This window comes from Mastigoproctus giganteus, chromosome 13 (assembly GCF_048544385.1).
Source record: "Mastigoproctus giganteus isolate SK-2022 chromosome 13, ASM4854438v1, whole genome shotgun sequence".
Taxonomy (NCBI): Eukaryota; Metazoa; Arthropoda; class Arachnida; order Uropygi; family Thelyphonidae; genus Mastigoproctus; species Mastigoproctus giganteus.
In genome coordinates, this window is record NC_143587.1 from 150,256,667 (window position 1) to 150,284,172 (window position 27,506).

At 37.0% G+C, this 27,506-nt stretch overlaps 1 protein-coding gene across 2 annotated transcripts in view; it reads right to left on the reverse strand.

The window, feature by feature from the left end:
• The window catches only part of dom (domino helicase), an 896,769-nt gene that overhangs the window by 516,635 nt on the left and 352,628 nt on the right, over nucleotides 1–27,506 (reverse strand). The window contains exons 21-22 of one of the 2 annotated variants that reach the window (XM_090388004.1): nucleotides 22,690–22,966; nucleotides 1,561–1,875 (exon numbers count right to left, since the gene is read on the reverse strand). In XM_090388004.1, coding sequence (XP_090244130.1) covers nucleotides 1,561–1,875; nucleotides 22,690–22,966 — 592 coding nt within the window. The remainder of the gene's footprint in view (nucleotides 1–1,560; nucleotides 1,876–22,689; nucleotides 22,967–27,506) is intronic. The other variant, XM_090388005.1, reaches the window with a different exon arrangement.

Below are 27,506 nucleotides of genomic sequence, written 5' to 3' on the forward strand. Positions count from 1 at the left end.
AACAGATATGTGCAAGGCTCCATCTATAGGAAACTTCTCTAAATCTATGGATGTCACAATTATAGCCAAAGTTCAATAATTTTTCTTTCTTTTTCTTCATGGGTGCTGCAGATTGGCCCTCCTTATAAGCTTTTGGATAAGATATGGAGCGTATATCAAAACTGGATCACATCTTATCTCTCACTCAGATGTCGATTGGTTCCAAATTTATTCCTGGTAATAATAATGATTTTGTTAAGAGACTGGCTACTATCAAGTCACGAGGCAGGTCACACACTAGTCAACCATGGGTGCTTTAAAGTATATCGTTTGCAAAACCCCATGCATTTCATTTTCTTGAAATGCATGGAGTTTTGTAAATATTATTAAGTTAGTCTACGTTTGATTAAAATATACTATTTTTCTCTCTAGTTGTGCAATATTGTGTTCAGAAAAGAAATCATAAAAACCATTAAACTGCAGTAGACCAGGTACAAGAAAATTTGCCTTCAGTGAAAGGGTGATCAACCATAAAGGTATGAATGTTGTTCACAATTAATGGTATAGTGAGATAAATGTAGAGGAATTTTATTTATTTTTTTAAAAAAATATTGCCAAGATTAAAAACTGCATAGCCAAATATTATAACTCAGTTATCAATACTGTTTATATACGGTAGAGGGGGGGGAACACTTCCCCTTACTGTTTCTGATTAGAAAGAACTGAGTAAATAACACAAATTCAATAAATTTCACATAAAGGCTGTTTCATCATTACACAAGATAAATGAATATGCTACTTCATTACATATGTCAGTCTTTAATGTAAATGAAATATTTACCAAAGTCTAATATATGATAAAATACATCTGCATGTGTACAATAACACAATATTCATATTCATATTTGCACATTAGTATTTTTACTGATTCTTTAGGTAAAGAATCTGTTAATCAATCTGTATTATGAATATTTATTATGTATTATGAACAACAACAAAAAAAAAAATCAATTAAAGGGAAAAGTCTGATCTAAGAAAATGTGATGATTTCTTTATCAATAATTGAAGTATGCAATTACTGTATATTCACTGTAGGACAGCCCCAAGGAAAATGGAGATGAAACGTTATTAAATAATAAATTAGTCTTTAAACATTAGGAAACATAGGAATATACCTTGCCTGGTTTAAGTTGGGGGGGGGGGGGGGCAACCATTAATCATATGCTTATCCTATACAATACTCGAGCTTGTGAATGAAATCCCCATAACATGTTTTCACAAGCTATAGGGATATTATGAAATGATGTAAAGGTATTAGTACTGTAAAAATATCAATAAGGACCAGATTTATTTTCTAGATGTACGTTAATACTAACGAAGTCCACGATTTACATGGACTCCATCCTGTTACAAAGGTATAAGTCCCTCATTAAATGATAACTTAATAAACTACTCTTAAAACAGATGCCAAAGCTGATGAAATGCAAGTCATATAAATAGGAAGAAGTACTGGATGCAACATATCCTAAAATCACCCTGAAATTAAAATTTATATTTAAAACATAAGTTTTATTTTAGTACCTGCAGCAGAAGTAACAGCAGGAGCCTGAATCATGACATTTGCTGGTATATTAACTGTTCCAGAATTGGTACCTGCAGTTAGAGATACTGAAGAAATGGAAGGAGAAACAACTTGATGTGATGTGTCTGCAGATACTCCCGATAAAGCTGGTGTAAGCAGGAGATGCTGACCGGTAGAAGTCTGAACTAAACGTCCAATTCCTAATGGCATTGCAAGGCGAGCCCCACCCTGGCCAGTTTGCTGAATTTGTAACGTAATTGGAGCAGAAGATACTACTTGACCACCAACTGAGGTTATCTGAGCCATGGAAACACCTAATATAATGTTAAGGAAAACAATTTTAACTGCAATACAATTCTCTTAAATTGTAAAAAATTAAGGGGTCTATAATTAATTTCTTCATTCAGGTCATCAGGGAAGGAAAATGGATGGCAATAGCAAAATATTTCTGAAAAGAGTTCCAAACACAATGGTGAAATGATTTTTCTCAAATCAGATCATACAGGTGGGGAAAGGTTTCTCCAGCACCTAGAGCAATGATCGTGGCATTACATTTAATAATCTCCCTGAAAACAGTATCATGCTCCATTACAAAAAAAAAAAAAACCCCTCTGTTAATAGAAAAGAAAGTAAACATGAGCATATTGTCTGTAAATATTTAATATTTTATATATGTAAAGGCCAATTTGCCTGACTGTGTGTGTATATATATATAAATAAAGCCTCTATTTGTGACTAGCTAGTTCATATAATTGAAAAATGATTTAAATCTATACTTTTCTAAATAGGTGGAAAATGAGAAATCCAATCAGGCCCATAGGAATCAAAATGGAAAGCAGGAGAACCTGCTTTCCATTTTGAACCAGGAGAAGGGGCAAAAAATAAATAAATATAAAAATAGTGATAGGAAAGTGATGTCAGCAAACCTTTTTACAGAAAGAAGTATATTAGAGACAAGGTATTTATATTAGAATATAAACTAAACAACACAGAATAAAGGTTAAGAAAGCATAACATGCTATTATTTGTCACTGATGTTAAGGCCATTCTATTATATCTATTCTAGCTGGCACTTCCCTAGTCTAAATAGTGGCATAATTTAATGAATAGCCACCTATATATTGGAATGCTAATGCCCTGACTTCAATTAAGCTGACCTTATTACAGAAAGGGATGAAAAAATCTGATGGTGAAAGTCAATGTATTTATTTAAAGGGAATAATCATAAATAATAATAATAATAAATAAATAAATTTAACTTTAAAAATTCTACATATTAAATAATCATAATTATTTTCATGCATAATGAACATTCTGGTAACAGAACTTGTTCCTTCTTAACATTACCAAAAACTATAATATTCAAAATCATCACTAGCCATGAAAAATAATCTGCAGAACATAAAGCCCGTTCAAATAAAACGTCTGACATCTTTTTACTACTGATATAGCCTTATTAACAATCTTATTGATAAACTATGCACTTTATGAGATTAAAGGGTAACTTCTTGCCAAAAATTGTCGGTGACTATTCTCATTTATAAAGTATAATATACAAATTGTTCACTATATACTATTTTTAATGATGGAAAAATTAATGTATAATGTTATGCAGTTATTAATAGCAAAAAAAAATCCTACGGCCTAATTTCTATGTGCTTTGAGATATGATTTTTTTTTTGAAATATAAGAAGCAAAAACTTTACTTACTTTTGTTAATATGCATTTATAGGTGTCATATTTTATTATTATTATTATGATTACTCTTTTTAAAATTGACAGTATTAGAATCACACACTATCATTTTGAGTATAAATGGGCCTGTTGTACTGGGATCCATGGTGAAATGAAATAATGATAACATATAAATCCAGTAAAATTTCTTTAATATAAATACTTTGTAGCTTTTGAGATAACCGTGTCTCTTTTCAACAGAATTTGAACTTAACGGATACTGTTATGTGTGCAGTGAGATGTGTGAAGGCACATTGTTCAATCATTAAACTGGCATTCATTGTTGCTGCAGGGACATGCGCAGTTCTTCTCCAGCACTTGTCGAGGTATAAAACGGTTGTCTCCAAGATGGAGTGCAGTCTCATGCCTTTGCAGCGGTTCATGGCTCTCGAATTGCTCAATATATTGAGTGACTCTAACCATAGGCGGTGGCGGAAGTGGTCTATTATTTCATAGTCTCGCTCAGGATTGAGGTCGTGGTGGGTAGTCCAGAAGTGCTCTGCGATTATGGACTGGTCAGTCTCAGCAAGGCGGATTGCTCTGTCGTGTTCCGCAAGGCGGTCTTTACACTGGAGACCAGAGAACATAGGCTCCTACTAGGCAACTGTATGCATTTTATGCGGTATTCCCTGAGGATTTTTGAGATCCGGCCTGACACGCCTGGACAGTAGGGAACGTAGGCGGTAGGTATATTGTCCTGTCTTGGTGGTCTCGGGTGGACTGTGAGCTCTTGTGCTTGCAACACTTGTCCAGTACGTGTGTTGGGTAGACACAATTGATTAAGTCTGTCCTCACACGAGAAATCTCGCTATACCTGGCTGCATCCGTGCTGGAATGGCTCCAAGTCCACCCGAGACCAACAACCCAGGACAATATACCTACCGCCTACGTTCCCTACTATCCAGGCCGGATCTCAAAAATCCTCAGGGAATACCGCATAAAACGCGTACAGTTGCCTGGTAGGAGCCTACGTTCCCTGGTCTCCAGTGTAAAGACCCCTGTCACACCTCTCTTATGCAGCAGTGTAATAGACCGCATAACCTGTAGAGACTGTGAGAGCTGCTACGTAGGAGAGACTTCGAGACATCTTCAAGACCACCTTGTGGAACACAACAGAGCAATCCGCCTTGTTGAGACCGACCAGTCCATAATCGCGGAGCACTTCTGGACTATCCACCACGACCTCAATCCCAGGCAAGACTATGAAATAATAGACCACTCCTGGCACTTCCGCCACCGCCTATGGTTAGAGTCACTCAATATATTGAGCAATTCGAGAGCCATGAACTGCTCCAAAGGCATAAGACTGCACTCCATCTTGGAGACAACCGTTTTATACCTCGACAAGTGCTGGAGAAGAACTGCGCATGTCCTTGCAGCAACAATGAATGCCAGTTTAATGATTGAACAATGTGCCTTCACACATCTCACTGCACACATAACTGTATCCGTTAAGTTCAAATTCTTTTGAAAAAGAGATACGATTGTCTCGAAAGCTATAAAGTATTTATATTAAAGATATTTTACTGGATTTATACGTTATCATTATTTCATTTCACGATCATTTTCTTAATTTTAAAGGAATGTGTAGGATATACTATAGATCAACAATTTAAAATCATAGTACAAAAAAATAAATTCCATTTGACACACACATGTTGTGTGTGTTCAATTATTTTACTTAATTAGCATTTTCTAATTAAATAACAGTGTATGCTATCCTGAAAAAGTCTGGCCAATTCTGCTTAATATTACAAAACTTATTCACTGCAGAGATACAGTGTGAAGGAGAATTATTTCCAGAATGTCCTGAAAGAGCACTTTAAGTTTCTTCCTTCTGTGCCTCACTAGGGCAGAATAATCAAGCTTAAAAATCTGAGAAATATTTCTTCTGTAACCAAACCACACAATCTACTTAATCCACTGGTGCTTGCATTCTGAAATACTCAGGGTAGCCTTTCACAACATGTAATAAAGGTGAAGCTGGACAAATATTAGAACATACTAGTTTTTATTATATAGATATCTTAATACAAAAACTAGTATTGGTAATAATTACTTAAGCAACAATAAATAAATAATTAATTAAAATTTTAAAAGTAGAAGACACTGACAAGGGCTTGAATAGATGGGGAATAAATCACAAGTGGAGAAATGATAAAATATAGTGATAGTCAAATAATCTTACTAAATACAACTTCAAAGACAGGCTCAATCTGGGAATTGAGCAATGCAGATCTAATACTTCATTATGCAACATATAACATGTATGGTTATATATCAAGGTGCAAAATCAATGTGTACTACATATCTCTAAGAACACTATTTACTATTTAGACATTTGTTTATTCAAACAAATAAGAAATCACAACAAGATGTATTTCACAAAACAAAAGTTTTCAAAACAGAAAACATCAGAAATTGGAGGTGAAAACCACAGTACTGCCTTTATTTAAAATGCATACATCCATTTACAGTATTGCTATTACACAGCAATACTGTAATTATATAAGATTATGTTGCAAATTACTTTACTAATATTATGTCATTTAGCTGTGACAGGAAAATTTCTACTCATCAGAGAACATCTCAACAGGCATATATAAAAAAAAAAAAAAAAAAAAAAACTGAAATATTTTACTTGATGCCGTATATTCTTCCTCTGTAATCAATGGGGAAAGATTGGTTGACAAGAAAAAAAAAAAAAAAAAAACACTACCACTATTAAACACTACTGTCTTATACATACCTAATCACACACACACAGAAAGTGGTATGCACAAAAAAATTCTGGGGCATTTTTTTTGGTTTGGGTCCAGATTAAAAAAAAAAGAGTAATAAAGATTAATCCAAACCAGACTGGTTCATTTATTCTATTCCAATTCGGTGTTGTTGGAACAGTAAAAAAATAAAATTAAAAAAAAATAATAAAAAACAAAGATTTTAGGTGAGCGTATAATTAATCTTATCGATTTTTATTTTTATTTATTATTTTTATTATTAAAAAAATCCATAGTGATTTTATTTAATTCAAATGGACACATGTTTAAATACCACCCCCACATAACATTAAACCCCAGAACATGATTCAGAATTTTTTGCACATGCTTCTGGAGCATTTTGTACAATATATATTTCAAGACACCATAAATAACTATTATTCTTGGGACACAGAATCAATTCATTTAACATATAACTATAATTAATTTTAAAATTCCAATAACATGGGAAAATCAGAAACCAATAATCACAAAGTTTAGGAGGAAAATCACTTTAAGAAAGGACCTACCTTTAAAAAAAGTTTTATACACTACAGACTTTTAGGAAATTTAGTTGGCTTAAGTATGTTTCTCTCCCCACCCCCATTTTAATCATTTAGATGTTTCTAATGCACACAGGAAAAAGTTTATTTCTCCTTTTGTGACAGTGGAGATGTTTTCGGACACACAGAAATCCAGTTTTGGTCAAAAAGGCAACAGTTACACAATTTTACCTATATTTCAGATTTATTTTCCAAATATACAACACACACTTGATTAATGCCAGTTTATTCATTAATGAAGTCACTTTCCTGACCAAACTGCATCTAATTTCAAGTCTGAAAACAATTCTTATTGACAAGGAGCAGACAGACCAACAGAAAAATCGCACAAAGAGGAATAGAGAAAGTGGAATAAAATTGGAAGGCTATATTTTTTGGTAACTAATATTAAGGAAGTGATTTTGAAAATAGAATAACTAAAAGGGGGAAAAAAAAAAATACAGAAAAATACTTTATGAGCTAAACTAACTTTTCTTTAATTACACTACACTATCAGACACTACACTCAGAGCAAGCACAGTAAAATGAAAAACATTAATGTTTGCAGTATTTATTATTATTATTTTTTTTAAATTTCACTATAACTGCCTACATGTGTACTGTTACCAATGCACACCAGTTAACCCACACAGCATTTATATTTATTTTTTATATAATTTTAAAAGTTCCAGAGTATAGTGTGGAATTTTTAAAACTCATAGATTATGATCATCTTTTTTTTTTTTTTTCTTTTTGAAAATTAGAGAATATACATTTGTATAAAACAAACTATTTTTACTGTATGCTGTATTATTTTATGTTTACTGTATTATTAATGGAAAAAAAAAAAAAATCTACTTTTTTCAGACACACATTGATAAATTGAAAGCACAACTGCTTATTTTTAATGAAACAGGTTTCTGAGAAAAATAAGCAACCAATAAAACAAAACCTTAAAAAGCACTATGTAATCCCAGGGGCTCACATCTGGTGAGTATGGGCTTGGCACACCCAGGGTCCTCAGCTGGATATCATCATTCTTCTCTTTCTTGGTGATTTCCTTCTACTTATCTCTCTTCCACACACACACACACACACACACACACACACACACACACACACACACACACACACACAGGGTAACTCAGAAAATTTTTTTTGGCTGGTGTTGCATAAGCCTCAGGCTTCCTTGCACCATAGGGCTAATAATAATAATAATAATAATAATAATATAAAAACTATAATTTTTATAAACATAAACTGCATGCAGGGTGGTACAAAAATTACAGTGCACATTATAGGCATATAGCGTGCACTATAATTTTATTTTAATTTTCTATTTATTTTCAGGCAGGCAATACGGAGACAATGACAGCCAAGAATTACCAATTAAAAAATAAAGATCAAGTTAAAAATAATAAAATAAAACAAATATACAACTGTATATCCACCTCTGTCCCATTCTGTATAATAAAAACTTGCTGGCACACTTCTTTTATGCATTAAAATTGAAATAAAATGAAGCAAATATGGTAAAATATAGCAAAATGATATTTAGTTTAGGATAATAATAATAATAAATAGAAATTTCATCCATTTTTTATGAAATACAAATAACAAGATTTCACCTACTATTAATATAAAAACTTCATGTTTTAGGGCTGAAACTAAGAACAATGGTTTGTGCTTCATAGTTACATGAATCATTTTTTTTTTTTTTTATTATTTTTACCAAGGAAACTAAGCCAGTAAGTTGTACATGTACATTGCATTTATTCATATGGTCAGTTTAACAGCTCGCAATTATTCCTTTTAAGTTGATAAGCTTCTCTCAACACTCTCGTCATTTCTCAATATTACATAAAACATTGTCAAATTCAACCAAAAAATTCGATATACATCCAAGAACACTAGAAGTTGCAATCACAAATTAAAAAAGGAATCAGATATTAAAACAGAAACAGAAAAAAAAATTATACCTTTGAAACATATCATTAGCCATGAGTCATAAGCAGTGACAAACACTGGGCCATGTTAATGCTGTGGCCAAACTGGCCATTACTGGGGGCTTCACCTGAAGAGGGGGGCTCATTTTCAGTATATATATTTTCTAAAGTAGTGATAAAAATTTCTAATAATAATAATAACAGTTTTCACAGATGGAAAAATATGTATCAATGAATACATAAATAAAACTCTTTAAAAAAATTTTTTTTTCAATTTTTGGTTTATTTTCAGCAGGAATTTCTCCTGCTGTTGCTACCTCTCCCTATTTACCATTATTCTAGGAACTGAATCAGGACGGCAACAATGGTATCTTTTATTTCTATTAGTACTTTATTTTTTAAGGGCAAAAAACAAAACTTTTTTGATCTCTCAGTTTACATTTTTATCAAGGAATTATTATTCACAATATAAATATAAAAATCTATGTAGTATTTGTACTTATATGTATGTGTGTTATATAGGGTGATTCACTACCAGTGCGACAAACTTGCAGGAGGTGTAGGGGGAACAAAGAGGAATTGGAATCACATAGCATTGCAGGGTCTGAAATGCCTTCGTCATGTGGTAGAGGACGTTGAACGGGAGGTCGCGTGAACAGCGATCCCGCTGGAAGTCAGCAGGATGGACGAGTATTCAAACGTTGAACTGGCCGACATGCACCTCGCGTATGGAGCTGCAGACTGTAACGGGCGCACCACTCCGCGCTTGTACCAGGAACGGTTCTCGCACAGGCGTGCTGCTCATCATACGATTTTCGCACGTGTGCACAGATGGTTACGTGAGACTGGTTGTTTCACGAGAGGTACCATGAATCGAGAGCGAACGACGAGGACGTCATTCGCCCTACGTCTTGCAGAAGGCAATCTGAGTACGAGTACTCGAGTGATAGGCCAACGATTAGGCATTTCCCAATCCACTGTATGGAGGATACTGTCAATAAACCAAATGAGTTCATACCATCTGCAACACGTCCAATCATTGCAGCCTGTGGATTATCCACTCCGGAGGACTTTTGCTACTTGGTTTCTTCAACAGAAACGTTTTGCAAATGCTGACTTCCAGCGGGATCATGCGACTTCCCGTTCAACGTCCTCTACCGCATGACAAAAGCATTTCGGACCCTACAATGCTATGTGATTCCGATTCGTCTTTGTGCCCCCTACACCTCCTGCAAGTTTGTCGCACTGGTAGTGAATCACCCTGTATACTTATATTGTATACTATTATAAAATTACATAATATGATAATATCAGTACTAAAATTAGTACTGATATTATTATATGCAGTAAAACCAGTAAGTGAGTTACAGTTAGAGTAACCTTCTGTGACTTTGATGGCACTTTGATTTTATGCCTGATAACAATTAGATTTAAATATTAAATTTTTAAATAGTGTAAACGAGGGTATTAAGTGCTACATTAATGCTATTGTACAGTGACAATTAGACATTATATGTGCATGGGTTATATGTACTTAACTTATTTATATATTATTACTTTTTATAATTAATTTTGGTACTACTTGGGAGCACCATGTTTGTAGTGATCCCAACCAACTTGCTAGTTATATATAAATCTAACCCGAGTATGGATAGCCTAATATACGATAGATACATATAAATATATAACACAGATACATATATTAATATAAAAACAACAAAATTAATGTAAAATTTAAAGAAGATTAGAGACATTTAGAGAAAATTGGAGAATACAGGAGAAATTGGAGAAAATTAGGAAAACATTCTACCTGAGTAGTAGTAATGGCATGTGATGCAAGAAAGCAAATGTATGAGCTTATGCAGCATCAGCCAAAAAAAAAAAAAAAATCACTACAGAGGAAGAATGTTTTCCTAATTCTGAGCAGACAAAGCCTCTGAGAAAGGGGCTTTGTCTGCGGAAGCAACAAAATTAATGAAATTTTAAAGAAAGCTGGAGAAATTGGCAAACGTTAGTGAAAATTAATGAACATTCTTCCTCACAGTCATACCTCTGCTACCCCTCAGGGGCTTTGAGCAGACATATAGCCATACTGGAGGAATGTATTATACATACCAGTTTCTGTAATCTCTATACCAATTTTGCTAGGTTAATCACTTGGTGGATAATTTGGAATTATAAGAGTAATCTTATTAAATATATGTACTTAATTTTATATAAGTACTAAATTTTAAGTAATGGTTTACATATATGTCAGCAAACTGTGATATGAGATTCAAAGCACTACAGGCATGTATAAGATTAAAATATCATTATACCTCACCTTCATATCCTGTGGTGGTCAAACTGAAAATGTTCAATTTTCCCACCTTCTTTAGGCTTATAATATTCTTCTAGCATGGCTATATGTCTCCTCAAAGCCCCTGGGGAAGTAGCAGATGTATGGTTATGAGGGAGAATGTTAATTTTCGCTAACTTTCTCCAATATCTCCAGTATTCTCTAATTTCCCCTAAATGTCTCTAATCTTCTTTAAAATTTTACATTAATTTTGTTGTTTTTATATTAATATATGTATCTATGTTATATATTTATATGTATCTATGGTATATTAGGCTATCTATACCAGGCTTAGATTTATATATAACTAGCAAGATGAAGTTCATATTCTGTGAACTGCAGGAATAGATTTTTATATAACTAGCGGGTTGGTTGGGGTCACTAAAAACCTGATGCTCCCAAGTAGTACCAAAATTAATTATAAAAAGTAATAATATATAAATAAGTACACACACGCGCGCGCGCACACACACACATATATATATATATTTGTTTTGTTTAAAATGAATGTTGTGTTACAATTAGCAGTCAATGCCTGGCTGTTTAGCTAATGAGAGGTGAAGTTAGGAAGGAAATTAGGATAGCAATAGACGTTCCTGCCCTCATATTACACTAAAAGATCAGAGTGTTGAAGAATTATAGGGGCTGGAAAGCACAAAGAATATTACTGAAGAATATAAAGCTGCTGCTTAGGTAATCTGGGAGTGCAAGTTCCCACTTTCAAATGCAGAAATCTACCTAGTCCGGCCCTGGACTAGGTAGGTTTCTGCATTTGAAAGAGGTTGTTTCTGTACATCTACCAAAATTTTATGTTAATTTCTACTCTTATACTTAATTAAAACTAAAGTTTTTAACTTTTAAAATTAAAAATTATTGGGTAACTGGCAGATATATGTGAAATAGTATATCTTCAGGATGCCACACCGTTTCACTATTTCAGTGGATTGCGCTGAAATAGTCCATATATGCCACCATTAATGTTTCAATTGTCTCCTGTACATATATTTTGTGTTTTGAGGCCAAAAAATATTAAAATTGAAAAGGATTTATCTAATGTACAGGAAACTGTACATAGCTGTTGTTGTTGTTGTTATTATTTTTGGTGCAAGGGCTGCTCAGGCCATATTGCGCCTATCAGCGATGTGGACGATACTCATGATGACTGTTTTGCAAACAGTCAGAACTGATCATATAAGTTTATCCGTTTGATAAATGAGAAAAATTCTGTGGGGTTGGCATCGTTACCTATGATATGACAGAGGTTCAAAGATTCTTTAAGATTAGGAAGAAAACTGAATGAGAGTTGCTGGGCATGCGAGTATAAGGTGCATTCAACAAGAATGTGCTTCATTGTGAGTTGAGAATTGCAGCGTGTACACTGAGGAGGATCATTGCCTGTGAGGAGAAATAGGTGGGTAATGTGACTGTGACGAATTCTTGCTCTGGCTAGGATTACTTCTTCCTTTCTGTTTTCCCGGAAGCTAGAGGCCCATAACTGCGGATCTGGTTTTATTTGACAGAGCTTATTATCTGATTTATTTTGCCATATCAGTGTCCATTGTTCCTTACATATTCTTTGTATATTAGATTTGTAGTCAGCATATGGAACGAGAGCACATGATGAATCTGAATTAGAAGGATGTTTGGCGGCATAATTTGCACTTTCATTTCCAGATATCCCAGTGTGGCCTGGGATCCAGCAAAAGATAACTACAAGCTGGCATTCCTGAGTATGTATCAACATATATCTTATAGTTTTTATTAAAGGATTCTTTGGTGAGGAGGTGTTTTGTAGGGTTATAAGTGCACTCTGAGAGTCCGTATATATTATACTCTTTTTGATGGACAGATGGAGAATATTTTGTAGAGCAAGCTTGATGGCAAATAACTCAGCTGTATAACTGCTGCATTCGGTGGGAAGTGATACAGAGATGGTGTTAAAAGGGAAAACTGCTGCAGCACCTACTCCACTATCAGACTTTGATCCATCGGTATATATTTTTGTAAAAAAAGGATAATTCTCTGTGTGAGCAGTATGGAGTTGTTGTATATTGATATTTGCCAGGGAATGCTTCCCCCACTTTAGGAAGTAATTGTCGCAGGATGGTTTAGTACAGGCCCATGGGGCGATTGAAGAGGTTGGATCTTGGAGGACTTTTTCGAGATGGACATTCCAAGTTTCTGATAGTGCTTGTAATCTGATACCAGTAGGCTGAACTGCACTGGGTTTATTTCTATAAAAAATTTTAAACTGTGGATCACTAAGTATAGGCCAAATTGGATGGGTAGGCATGCTTTGAATTTTAGCTGCATAATTCACAAATAACACCTTTCTTCTGAGACAGAGTGGAACTTCATGGGCTTCAATATAAAGGCTTTGTACTGGCGATGTCCTAAATGCTCCGGTAGCAATCCCGATGGCAGAATGTTGAATAGGTGCAAGGCGTGTAAGCACGCTTTCCCTGGCAGTCATAGACTGGGGCACCATAATCAAGACGAGACCTAATTAGAGTTCTATACAATTGAAGCAGGGTATAGCGATCGGCACCCCATGTTGTCTAAGAAAGAACTCTGAGTATATTCATTTTTTTCTGGCAAGTAGTCCGCAGATATCTGATATGTTCTAATAAATTAAGCTTACTATCAAAAATGAGGCCAAGGAGGCAAATACTTTTCATGACTAATATAGGATGATTCATTAAGTGAAGCTCTGGTTCAGGATGCATCTCTCGTTTGTTACAAAAATGAATGACACTAGATTTCTGATGTGATAGTCGGTATCCATTCTGTGTCATCCATAGTTCAATATTGTTAAGAGAGATTTGTAGTTGCCTTTCGATGAAGTTCATATTCTGTGAACTGCAGGAAACAGTCAGTTCATCGGCATAGAGATATGTGTTTACAGGGACGGGTATGCATTTGGTTATATTATTTATTCTTATTGCAAATAAGGTAGAACTCAGAACTGAGCCTTCCTCTTGTATATAGATTTGCGAGAGGACTTGCCGATAGCAGACTTGAAAAGTTCTATGCTGAAGGAAGTTTTGTATGAAATATGGTAAGTGGCCTCTGAGGTCAAGGGAATGTAGATCTTTCAAGATGCCAAAACGCCAAGTGGTGTCAAAGGCCTTCTCTATGTCAAGGCATACCATAACGAGATGCTCATTTCGGATAAACACATTCCTGATGTTCATTTCAGCTTTGACCATGAGATCCAGGGATGATCGATTTTTTCTGAAGCCAAATTGGCTATCAGATATTAAATGTTTGGAGTCAAGATACCAGGTCAGTCGGTGGTGTATCATTTTTTCCAGGGTTTTACCCAAGCAGCTGGTAAGAGAAATAGGTCTATAGTGGTGAGGGATAGAGTGATTTTTCCTTGGTTTGGGAATTGCCAGTACATAGGAGTGATGCCAGCATGTGGGGAATGAATGTTCAGTGAAAATACGATTGTAGAAAGTTAGCATCAAGGATAATGCTTTGTTATCTAAGTGTTTAAGCATTGTATAATACACTCCGTCTGGACCAGCAGCACTGTTCTTTGAGGTATATATAGCTTCTTGAAGTTCAATCATAGTAAGGGGCCGATTATATGATAGACACGATTTGGTTTTGAAGTTCAATCGAGATTTTTCAGCTGAAGCTTTAATCTTCTGAAATGACTGGTCATATGCAGTCGATCCAGACAGCTGTGAGAATACAGAGCCTAAAGCATTTGCAATTTCTGCAGGAGTGCACAGCTCCTGTCCACTCCAGTTGAAAATTGGGGAGGATGGAGGAGGAAATTGTTTTATTTTTCTCCATATTATTCTAGAATCTGTATTTTTATTAACTGAATTTGCAAATCGGACCCAGGAGTCTTTTTGCTTTCTTCCTGATATGGCGAGCCTTGGCTCTGAGTTTTTTATAATTTATAAGATTATTGGTAGTAGGATGTTTGCGGAATATATTCCAGGCTCGGTTTTTTTCTTTTTTGGCACTCCTACAGTCCTCATTCCACCAATAATTTATGGATCTACGGGAGCTTGACTGTGACTGTGGAATGGCAATAGACACAGCTGCTAGGATTTGTTTAGTGATATGGCTGGTGACTATGTCAATTGGACAAGATTCAATGATCTGATTATCAAAGAATACATTATAAGTATATTTTGCCCAATCAGCCTTGAAAAATTTCCATTTCATGCAGTTTCCTGAAGTTACAGAGTGTGAAGTTTGAATTTTACAGATTAGTGGATAGTGGTCACTGTTTAGTGGATCATCCAGAGCTGTCCACTCAATACAAGGAAAAAGGATTGGAGAGCAGATAGATAGATCTATTGAGGACACAGTTCCTGTTTGGAGATGGATGTAAGTTGGTGAACCAGTATTCAGGATGGATAAATTCTGCCTGTCAATGAGCATTTCAATAAGTTGTCCCAGTCCATCTGCATTCGGAGAGCCCAAAAATGGATGGTGTCCATTGAAGTCGCCCAATAAACAGAAAGGGGTTGGAAACTGCATTATTAAGTTCATGAATAGTGCAAGGCTGAGTGGGCGGTAGATAGATAGAAACAAGTGTTATAGTGACTCCAATTGCTATTCGCATAGCAACCGCTTCAATAGAGGTTTGCAAAGGAATACGTCTGCAAGGGACTCGTAAATCTATGAGAAAAGCAACCCCACCGTGGGCTTTATTTGTACCCGGTCTATCTTCTCTGAAAAGAGAATAATTTTTGATCGAGAGAGATACCTTAAGAGTTAAATATGTCTCCTGTAAACAGATGCCAACTGGATTATGACATTTAATTATTTCCTGGATGTCATCAATATTGCTACCCAATCCTCTGCAATTCCACTGGACTACGTTATTCATTGTTTAGATTTAGATGAAGGAGCTGAGTCTGTCTGTTTTTTAAAAGTCTGTTTGCCGCAGTCAATTTTAATTTTATCTCTTTTTGAGAAAACTGGTCTCTTGTATATTTCATCTTATGGATGGATCTCCAGAATAGTTTCTGTTTCTTCCTGACTGGGGATTTCATTGGTATCCATAAGGACGGAGTCAACTGGCTGTTTGCTAACGGGATCTGGTTTCTCTGTTTGAACGGATATTACAGGGGCTGCATGGACAGCAGGTGGTATGGTGATTGGCATGTTTGTTAGCCCTGCTTGGTATATGTTGCTTTGATGATTGTGGTGCAGAAGAGAGCAAGGATCGAGCCCATTCAGAAATAGAGATGTTTGGTGGAATTGATGTGTCAGTTTGGATGGATACTGGATGAAATTTTTTAGAGGCTTCGGCATATGTACGTCTAGGCATCTGTATTTGCAGTTGCTTTCGTGCTTCTGGGAACGAGACTTTCTTTTCTATTTTATATTTCTGGATTTTTTTCTCGTATTTCCACTGTTCACAATTTTTGGAGAAGTCTGGATGGTTGCCTTTACAGTTGGGACAAAGAGAAGACTGGGCATTACAATCGGCTTGGGTATGCTCTTTCGATCCACGGTTTGGGCATACTGGGTCACCTTGACAGACTGTTTGTGAGTGTCCAAATTTCTGACACTTATAACATCTTATTGGGTTCGGAATATATGGATGGATGCGACAATTCAAATACCCTGCTTTCACTGACGAAGGTAGGTTTGATGAGCTGAATGTTAGTATGATGCTCCGAGTTGGAGTTAACTCGCCATCTTTTTTCATCATGATCCTTTTGGCCTGTGTGACTTTCTGATCCTGCAATTCCTGAACAATTTCCTCCTCTGAAACACTCATTAGGTCTCACTCTGAAATTACGCCTTTGGATGTGTTTAGTGTGGCATGTGGGGACACCTTGACTTGAATTCCACCAAATGAGTTGAGTCTAAGTAGAGACTCAGAGTGTTTAGAGCTTGTGGTCTCTACAAGCAGGTCGCCAGGTTTTAGTCGCCTCACCATTTTCGGGGAACCAGCTATGTTCTCAAGACATTTTTGAATGAGAAATGGCGACAGATTTCCCAAGGGCTGGTTTGTCAGTGAATGGAGAATCAGAAAACTCGGGTGTTCAATTCGAGGAGTATCCGTCTTCAGTCTCTTTGGATTCGTAGAGTCGATATCAGGTTGATGCAAATCCGTATTATTCAGATTTGCAGTCTTAATCAGGGGAAGTTGTCATATTCCATGTTTTGCTCCTTTTGCCCTTGGGGTTTGCTTTACCTCCCAGGTTTCTGCCCCGCCACGGTGAGGCAGGAGCAGTGCCAATCGGTGACCATCGGCTGAGTTATTTGATTAGTACTGTTAGAAATAGAAACAGAAAGGTGGCTTCCCTTTCTGGGCCTTTGCCTACTTCTTGTAGTGCGAAAGTGCTGCAGTAATTTATAAATAAAGAATACAGTAGTTGGAACGAAATATAATTTGTTCAAAGGCTCTTTGGATATAATGCTTTTTGGAACACACAAAAATCACTTGGTCACGGAACGCTTGGCACCCTGGGGCCCTGTACATGGCAATACAGAGACAACCTATTTCAAATGCAGCAAAAACCTACCTAGTCCAGAGCCGTTACTAACATGGACAGGAACTTGCACTCCCTGAGCTTTATAATCTTCAGTCATATTCTTTGTACTTTTCTAAGCCTATAATTCTTCAACACAGCTATTAGTGTAATACGAGGGCAGGAGTCTCCATTGATATCCTAATTACCTTCCTAGCTTTGTCTCCCATTAGCTAAACAGTTAGACATTGACTGCTAAATGTAACACCACAACATTCATTTTAAACAAATATAAATTTACTAGCTCTATCTTTGCAGCCAGTCGCAAGATAGGCAAGTATTTTCGTACAAATTCTTACAAATTACTTAAGCAAAAAATGCCTTTCAAATAACACACATATATATATTAAAGGGGCTTCAAATTTTTATACATGGCCAGGGGCCTATTTTATCCTTAATCCGACAGTGGACAAACACAGAGCATATGTATGTATGTATGTATGTATGTATGTAAATATGTATGTCAATAAGTAGACTGTCCAAATGGTAATCATGGATTCCTTACAACCCATTTCCCTTGGGGATGTTAGAATCCTGTCATAGCTAATCATTAGTTGTTAAATGTGCTTTAATTCATATTTCTTATTGGATTAGCTTCTTGGTAGCCAGTTGTTTGTTTGTTATTTGGTTTTTAGGAGCATTAGCAACTAAGGCCATATTGCTCCGGGATATGCAGTGGTCATTCCCTGACTTTTTCCGCATCCTCCGTATTTGGTGGTGACGGGCTCGAACCCCGGTCTAATCAAGAAGCATGTGCTACGCACTGCTGCTCCTTCCCACCTGGCTATGGAGGCGCCTGGTAGCCAGTCAACAGGCCATCTACCTGTACAATTTATTTGGCTGCCAACTTGGTATAGTGTACTGGTCCCAATAAACTACAGTTTACAACGAGGTGCCTCCGTAGCCAGGTGGGCAGGAGCAGCAGTGCATAGCACACGCTTCTCGATTAGACCGGGGTTCGAGCCTGTGACCACCAAATACGGAGGATGCGGAAAGGTCAGAGAATAACCACTGCATATCCCCTGAGTAATATGGCCTTAGTTGCTAATGCTCCTAAAAACCAAAATAACAACAGTTTACAACTCTGAGGCCCCAAAAATTTCGGGTAGTCTTTGCTAAACAGGAACAAACAGTGGTGGTGGTATGGGCTTGCAGAGTTATAGTACAGCACAGAACTCCATACGGCAGCTCTTTGACATTGCATGAGTGCTGCCATAAAGTTTGTTTTATTGTCTTCCCAACTGTTACTGTTTCTGCTGTAAAGCTTGGGAAGACAGAAGATACTTGTTAAAATTAGACTTTGAATTTGTGTAGATTGAAATGCATGTGAAGGAAGGATGTTCCAGAAAGCCGGAGTTGAAGGAATTAAGATAAGTTGGTTGTGTGAGTTTGAAGTTGGACAGTAAATGGATGTTGGTTGGTTGGTTGGTTGTGACACATGTTAGGACTGGTTTAGAACAGAGAGTGGAATTACAAAAGCCAATTCAGAAGAACAGCATCCATGGAAGTATATAAAGAATAGGCATGCAGCAGAAACAGAACATATGTGAGACAGAGAATGCAGACTCTGCAAGATATGGGTCATTAATGAACCAGATGCCCTCGTTTGAATGAAGTACAGAAGTTTAAGAGAGGTTTAGGGTGCAAACCCATATGCTTGTTTGTTTGTTTGTTTGTTTGTTATTTGGTTTTTAGGAGCATTAGCAACTAAGGCCATATTGCTCTGGGATATGCGGTGGTCATTCCCTGACCTTTCCGCATCCTCCGTATTTGGTGGTGACGGGCTCGAGCCCCGGTCTAATCAAGAAGCGTGTGATATGCACTGCTGCTCCTTCCCACCTGGCTATGGAGGCACCAACCCATATGTGGTAACAATATTGCATAGCAGGACAGATTTAAATTCTGTACAGAGCAAGTAATTGTTTAGAAGAAAAGTACCCAAGAGTGAAAGAGAAAACTGTTTTTTAGAAGCAGAGGAAGTATTATTTGTGATATGCCTATACTAAGAGATACTAAAATTCAGTGTTACGCCAACAGAGATATGTCATTCAATCTAGAAATCTGAGTATCATCAAACATAAGCATAGGTGCAGTAGAGTCCTTTTTGGGAGATATCAGACTTTAGTCTGATATCTCCCAAAAAGTTTAGAATAAGGGAAAGTTTAGAATAAGGGAAACTAAGTTATCTTCGCTCCACTGATGAATTACCTGGGGATCAGCCTGTAGGTAGATATAAGGGAAGTGGAGTTGTTAATGCAAGGCAAGGTTTCTCAAACTGGAAGGCAGAATGCAATTCATCAGCAAAACCACGGAAGGTCATTAATATACAAGGGGAAAAGAGTGGGGGAGAAAAATGAACCTCAGGTAACACCAGCATTAGAGGAAAAGTTAAGACAGAGAGCCATCTGCCATCACTCGTAGAGAGAAAACTCAATAATCCACTAGATGGAAGACTGTTAAAACCTTGACCAAACATGATAAAAAGCCTCTGAAATATCAAGAGCAACTGTTTCAGGCATGCCACTTCTCCATTCAAAGTTCGATGCCTATAGATAGGCAACATAAGCCCAAATATCAACAGTGGATCCACACTAACAGAATCCATACTGGTAATCTTTGTTCAGATGGACGATTATAAGATAGTTCAGGAGTTGATAGTTAATGGAATTCTTCATTACTTTGGAAAAAGAAGAGCTAAGTGGCACTTACCTCTATTTTAACTAACTATATGGGAAGGATTTCTCACCCTTTTTAGGAACTGCTTGAATATGAGTAAATTTCCATGGAAAAACACCAACAGAATAAGAAATTTTAAATTACGCAGTACTTTAATTAGTGGCAGTAACAATGAATGGCAGGGTAAAGCTTGATATCTCAATTATGGATGTACAAGAGGTACACATTCAGAATTTTATTACACCAACATCGAAGAAAGTATAACAAGAAAATACAACTTTCTAGCACTTTATTATGTGTATTATTACTGTAGCATTATTTTAAATTCTTAATTTGTGTTAAGATAGAGGACAAAAGCCAAAGTTATAGCATGAACAGGATGTTAGTGTGAGACTCAAAAATATTACTTGCTTGCTTCTCACACTTCTTTGGGGGGGGGGTTGAAAAGGTTTGAAGAGGAGAGAGCAATTACTTCCATATAAGGTCAGTAGATTTTCAGGTTAGTCAAGACAGTAACAGTAATAATATTCACCATATAGTTCAAGGAAGTCACAGCCTTTTGCTGCACTGAAAAAAAAAAAAAAAAGAAAGAAAAAAAAAATCGAATGGTTAAAAAAATCTAATGGAGGTAACTATCCAGTTGAGCTTTGAATTTATTCAAATTATCAGCCTCAACTAGCTTTGAGCGCAACCTAATTCCATCAATAAAAAAATCGCTGGCTAAAAGAAAACTTCCTACAATCTAATTTAAATTTCAAACCCTGTAATTTGAATTTATGAACCCAAGTTCATTTTACTAATCCCTCTCACAGCATTATCAACCTCAATCAGGTTACCTCGAACGAGCCTACTTGGCAAGCTCTCTAGCTTACATAATCGGAGTCTTTCCCCACATGGCCTTCTGCAGATCTCCCTATTCGAGATGCCCATCTTTGGACTTTTTCAAGAAGCTTGATGTCTTTTTCAAATGAGGTCTTCATACTTGAATACAGTATTCCAATGTGGTCTTGCAATTGCTTTATACAGCAGGATTATCTCTACAAGATAATGTTCGATAAATCATCGATAGTTCTTCATGGGCTTTCCTGGCCGCCTGTTTACACCATTCCAAAAACTTCATCTGACCATAGGATGAAACTAGAAGAACCACACATTGAGATAAGGTGTCAACCAGGGTTAGTACATGTTAGTACATTTTAAGAAGGATGTAGAGCTGTTGGAATGAGTACAGAGAAGGGCAACAAGATTAGTGAATCGAACAAAGGCATAAATTTTGCAAATTACAGTGTCTAAAGACTAGGCACCTGCAAGGTGATCTGATTGAGGTGTATAAAGCCTTGAATGGTTTGAGCATGCTCAATGCTGATGGAATTCATACTCTTGCTCAGAATAATCATCTGAGAGGGCATAAATTCAAATTGAATGAAGACAGATGTAGGATAGATGTGTGGAAGTTTGGCTTTAGCCAGATGGAGTTGGTTGGTGGAACATACTTCCATCCTATATTGTGCAAGTTGATAGCCTAAATAAATTTAAGGCTGAGCTGGACAGATATTTGGAATGAACAGAGGGGTGAAATGGGAGCAGTTTTTTTTTTTTTTTTTTTTTTTTAGCTGATGCTGCATAAGCTTGCTTTCTTGCATCCTATACCTCTACTAATGCTAATATATAAGGCTATTGTTATACCACACTTGGAATACTGTGTCCAAGTATAGAGACCGCACCTAAAGAAAGAGGTGCTTCTTGAAAGGGTTCAAAGACGGGTAACTCGCCTGGTGAGATCGGCAAAACGGCGTCCATATGAGGAAAGACTGAATATGTGGGTCGCACAGTTGGAATTTAATCACCTCAGTGGAGACTTGATCAAGGTGTTTAAGGCTCTGAGAAGCAAAAGTAAAATGAATGAGGGTGAAATTTTCCTGGTTAAAAATGATTCTAGAACTAAGAGTGCATAATTTCAAATTGGAAAGGGGGGGGGGGAAGATGCTTAGACTGGATTGCAGGAAGTTTTATTTTAGTCAAAAAGTTATAAATTACTGCAATAAGTTACCTACATGGGTGGAAGAGGTTGACAGGTTGGGGAAATTCAAATTACCAATGGGAAGAGAGAAACACATATGCTGTCTATTTCCTTTTCTCTTATTAATTATTCTTATTTTTTTTAACTTTCTTCTTATTATTATATTTTTACTCTTATTTTTTATTTTATTTTTTTATTATTTTTTTTATGGCAGATGCTGCATAAGCCATAAAAAATGGCACCACGTGGCCATTACTAATGCTAATACTAGTTGGTTGCCAGCTGTTTTTGAAAGTGGATGCACTGTGTATTGTTTCATTTTGTAGTTATTTGCACTGCATATACATAGTTGATGTTTCAGTGAGATAGCATTATACCTATCTTCTCTACTTTTATTGCCAAGTTCATTAAAGTAACTCAAAAAAGATGGATCAAATAAGTTATCAAATTTTATGAACTAATGCCAACTAATATTAATTCTATAAACTTTTTATTACTGTATGATGAAAAAAAAAAGCAGATACACTTAACAAGGATGCTGTATTTTCAAAATCACAACTCTTTGTAACAACACCAAATCATTTTATTTAACGATACTTACTGGCCACAGGTGGCTGCTGAATCAATTGCAAAGTGTATTCAGCAGACTGGTTTGAACCTAATGCTGGAAGTCCTCCACTTGATAAAGGACTGGCTGCTCTAGATGATGGTGATGAGTTGGGAGTAGACATGACCATTAACCTCTGCTGATTAGTTGTAGACTGAGAAATAGAAGGTAGTCTAGTAACTAGAGGTGTTGTTGTTGTCCTTCCAGTAGGAGCTGGTGATGGAGTACGAGGAAGTGTATAGACTGGAGATGAGCGTCCAGAATTAGAAGGCTGAGAGATGGAAGGGAGAGAAAACAATGTAATACATTCTATACACTGAGACTACAAGTTATAAATAAAACGAAAGCAAAAATATTAAATCCTTATGCTGTAGGCAGGTAGCGATCAACAATTATGAAACCTTAGTTAAATTTATTAATTTAAAAATGAACCCCCCTATATATATACAGGGTGATTCAATACCAGTGCAACAAACTTGCAGGAGGTGTAGGGGGCACAAAGATGAATCGGAATCACATAGCATTGCAGGGTCCGAAATGCCTTCGTCATGTGGTAGAGGACGTTGAACGGGAGGTTGTGTGTACAGTGATCCTGCTGGAAGTCAGCATTTGCGAACAGGTTTCCAAGGCAGTAGGATGGACGAATATTCAAACGTTGAACTGGCCGACATGCACATCGCGTATGGAACTGCAGACTGTAACGGGCGCGTCGCTCTGTGCTTGTACCAGGAACATTTCCCCACACAGGTGTGCTCCTTGTCATACAATTTTCACACGTGTGCACAGAAGGTTACGTGAGACTGGTTGTTTCAAGAGAGGTACCATGAATCAAGAGCGAACGACAAGGATGCCAGACAATGAGGAGAATGTCCTACGTCTTGCAGAAGGCAATCGAGTACGAGTACTTGAGCGATAGGCCAACGACTGGGTATTTCCCAATCCACTGTATGGAGGATACTGTCAACAAACCAAATGAGTTCATACCATCTGCAACGCGTCCAATAATTGGAACCTGCGGATTATCCACTCCGGAGGACTTTTGCTACATGGTGTCTTCAACAGAGTGTGGCAGACAGCGCATTTGCTGCATCTGTATTGTTCACAGATGAGGCCGGTTTCACAAGAGAGGGAACCTTCAATCAACCTAACACCCATTTGTGGGCTTTGGAGAACACCCATGGTACCCGAACACGTGCAACTCAACGGCGTTTCTCTGTCAATGTTTGGGTCGGCATTGTTGGAGACTACCTCATTGGGCCGTACCTTCTGCCCCCTCGTCTGGACGGTAGGGCATACTTGATCTTTCTACAGCAAGTCCTGCCCGAACTTATTGAAGAAGCAAACGTTCCTCAGTTGTTGCGCCTCTCAATGTGGTTCCAGCATGATGGGGCTCCCTCACATTACACTAATGACGTCCGCCAACACCTAAACGTTACATTTGGACAGCATTGGATAGGTCGTGGTGGTCCAGTTTATTGGCCTGCTAGATCACCGGACTGATCATGCCTGGACATCTTCTGCTGGGGTAAAATGAAGACACTGGTGTATGAGACCTCCGTTGATTCAGTTGAAGACCTCGTCGCTTGCATCTCTGTAGCTGCCAGGGAGATTCAAGACACGCCAGGAATTTTCCAGAACGTTAAGGATTCCATGTGGCGGCACTGTGAAGCCTGTGTGACTGCTTCTGGTCGAACTTTCGAACACCTTCTGTAGCATGGCTTTTTGCCAATGTAAAACTTGTCATTAAAATTATTTCTGTTGCACTAACGTGTTGCTGTTTCTGTTCTTTTTCTTTGCTTCTTTGTTCACACGACCTCCCGCATGACGAAGACATTTCGGACCCTGCAATGCTATGTGATTCTGATTCGTCTTTGCCCCCCCTACACCTCCTGCAAGTTTGTCGCACTGGTAGTGAATCACCCTGTACACACACACACACACACACACACACACACACACACACACACACACACACACACACACACACACACACACACACACACACACACCGATGAGCCAAAACATCATGACCGGCAAGTATTTATGCAAATCGAAGCAACTGAAGGTGAACTATGGCACGCGTGCAGGTCGGGACATGGTATAAAAAAACATCTGATACTGACCACCGTTAATCAGTGTTACTCTTATTCTTCAGATGGGAAAGGCAGCGGACTTAAGCGACTTTGACAAAGGCCTGGCCAGACGACTGGGTCAGAGCATATCGAAAATGGCACACACCCAGTGTGGTGCTCACTGTCAGCATATGGTCAATACCTACCAAAAGTAGTCCAAGAGGGAAAACCCATGAACTGCTGGCAATGTGTTGAACGACCACGGCTCATCAATGTGAGTGAAGGCTCTCCCAGAGGGTACGTGTGCATCGTTTAGCCGGGGAAGTGATGGTGCCTGGATGCACCGTGGGATGAAGCCAAATCGGTGGCAGCGGTATCATGCTTTGGGCGATGTTCTGCTGTGATACCCTGGGTCCAGTCATCCATATGCCAGGCAGTCTGACACCTACCTGAACATCACTGCTGACCAGGTACACTCTTTCGTGCCAACGGTCTTCTCTTCTGGCGGTGCCGGCTTTCAGCAGGATAATGTGCCATGCCACACTGCCCGGATTGTTCGCGGAACATGAGGAAGACTTCCAGGTATTCCCTGGCCTCCAAATTCCCCACACATCAATCCCACCAAGCATCTGTGGTTTGTATTGGAACAGCAATTCTGATCTGCGGCATCTGAACCATGGACCTTACAGGAATTAAAGGATCTGCTGGTTACGTGATGGTAGCAGATACCACAAGACACATTTAGCAATCTTATGGTGACCATGCCTCCCCAGGTACGAGCAGTTTTGGCTGCACGTGGAGGACCAACATTTGGCTCATTGTGTGTGTGTGTGTGTGTGCGTATCTATATATATAATGCTTTTTTTTGTAAAAGAATAGGTGTGCCGGTACCCATTCTTTGCTATCAGGAAAAAATTGAAAATTAAAAGGACATGAAAAGTATAGTACTCTAAAAAACTATTTTTTTGATATTGTTACTTTAGTAGTAATTTTTTCGGAATAAGAACACAAATTAAGTATATTAACACACAGATTATTAAGCATAAATTCAAGTATACTAGGGGGCTCCACTCGCTTCTTTTCATAAAATAAAATACTTAACAGAAGCTTTCGACAGTGTGTCTCATATCTTCCTTAGCTATCAATACATAAATACGTTACATATAGAAATCAAGAATGGTACCGCGTGGTCACGTTAGATAAACAAAGCATGTGCACGAGATTTATCAAGCATGAACATGCTTAAATAGAAGCTTGTTTTACCACAGTAAAACAAGCTTCTGTTACATACATGTATTTTAGTATTTGTTGTGTATTACCGTGTAACCAAAATTCCTCTTCTCCTATTGGCTGAATAAAATATCACTACGAGAAAAGTTATTTTAATGTATAGAAAGATAAAAGAAAATAAGCAAAATGTGTAAAAAATAAGTATTAAGTAAAAAAAATTTCATAATAAAGTTTTTATAGAATATTCCAAATTTTTATTGAGTTCCCATCCAATATAATATGCCGACTTCTTTTCTTCTTTGTGTCTGTTGCTGAATGACGTTTCCGGAGCAGCCACGAATCGACATGCTTGCTGGATTGAAGCGTGTCAGCGGAGGGCCAACAATTTAAAGAAATAGTAGTGAAGAAATTGTTTTTGTCATCAATGGAGCTCTGGTTGGGCTGACGATCAGATTCATTTGTGAAAATCCTCGTTCATATTCACTCGATGAAATTGGTATCATCATACTCAGAGCATTCATCAAATGTACTTCAATTTTTCCAAAATCCGTCTTTTCAATTAGGTATTCTCAAAATCCATGAATTGTATTTTTTTCATTTAACTGAAGCCTAATTGAAAATTTTCTAACTTCATTCTCACCAAATGCCAACATTTCATGTTTAGAAGGTTTAATACCTTTGTTGTCCTCATTTTCCTTCTCTCGTCATCGATATGCTGAAAATTTCATCAGTCTTTGGAAATTAGGCACTTGCAAGGAGACTTCATTGAAGTGTTTAAGGCCTGTAAGGACCAAGGAAACTAAATGCTGATGGCATCCTTACTCTTTTTGGACAACATATATATTAAGATACATAAATTGAGGGAAAAAAAAAAAAAAAAAAATGGGGCTGTAGGATATGAAAATAGGATATACAAAAATCTGCTTCCAGCCAGAGAGTAATTGACTGCTGCAACAAGTTACAAATCTGTTGTGTTGCATTGTGGATGAGGGTAGTTTGAATAATAGTGAAGTACAACTGAGTAGAATTAATGGGAAAAAATAAAATGGGGGGGGGGGGGGGGACCAAACTCTTCCGATAACTGAAATTTCAGTTAATTGGAATTCTAATGAAAATCAATCAAATAAAATTTTTTCAAAAAATTAACTGCAAATGGCATTTAAATGCTCAAGAAATAATTCAGATTACTTTACTTTATAGTTATATCATAGGCCAGAGAAGTTTATAACTGATCATCTTGACAAGAATACAATCATTAACCACATTTAGCATTCCTTTTTATTTCAACCAAATTACAGATTAACTTACTGTTCAAAACAATATGTAATTTTAAAAATTTCATCCTGACATCATGAAAAAAAATTTATGTTCTCATGTTTATTTATGTTTACCTCTTGCAGAAAATAATACAGGTTTACAATTAGTAATCGGGAAGTAGGTATTCATTAATAATAACAGCACAAGGCAGAGTTGATCAGTAAGGGACACTAAAAAATATAGAAATACATA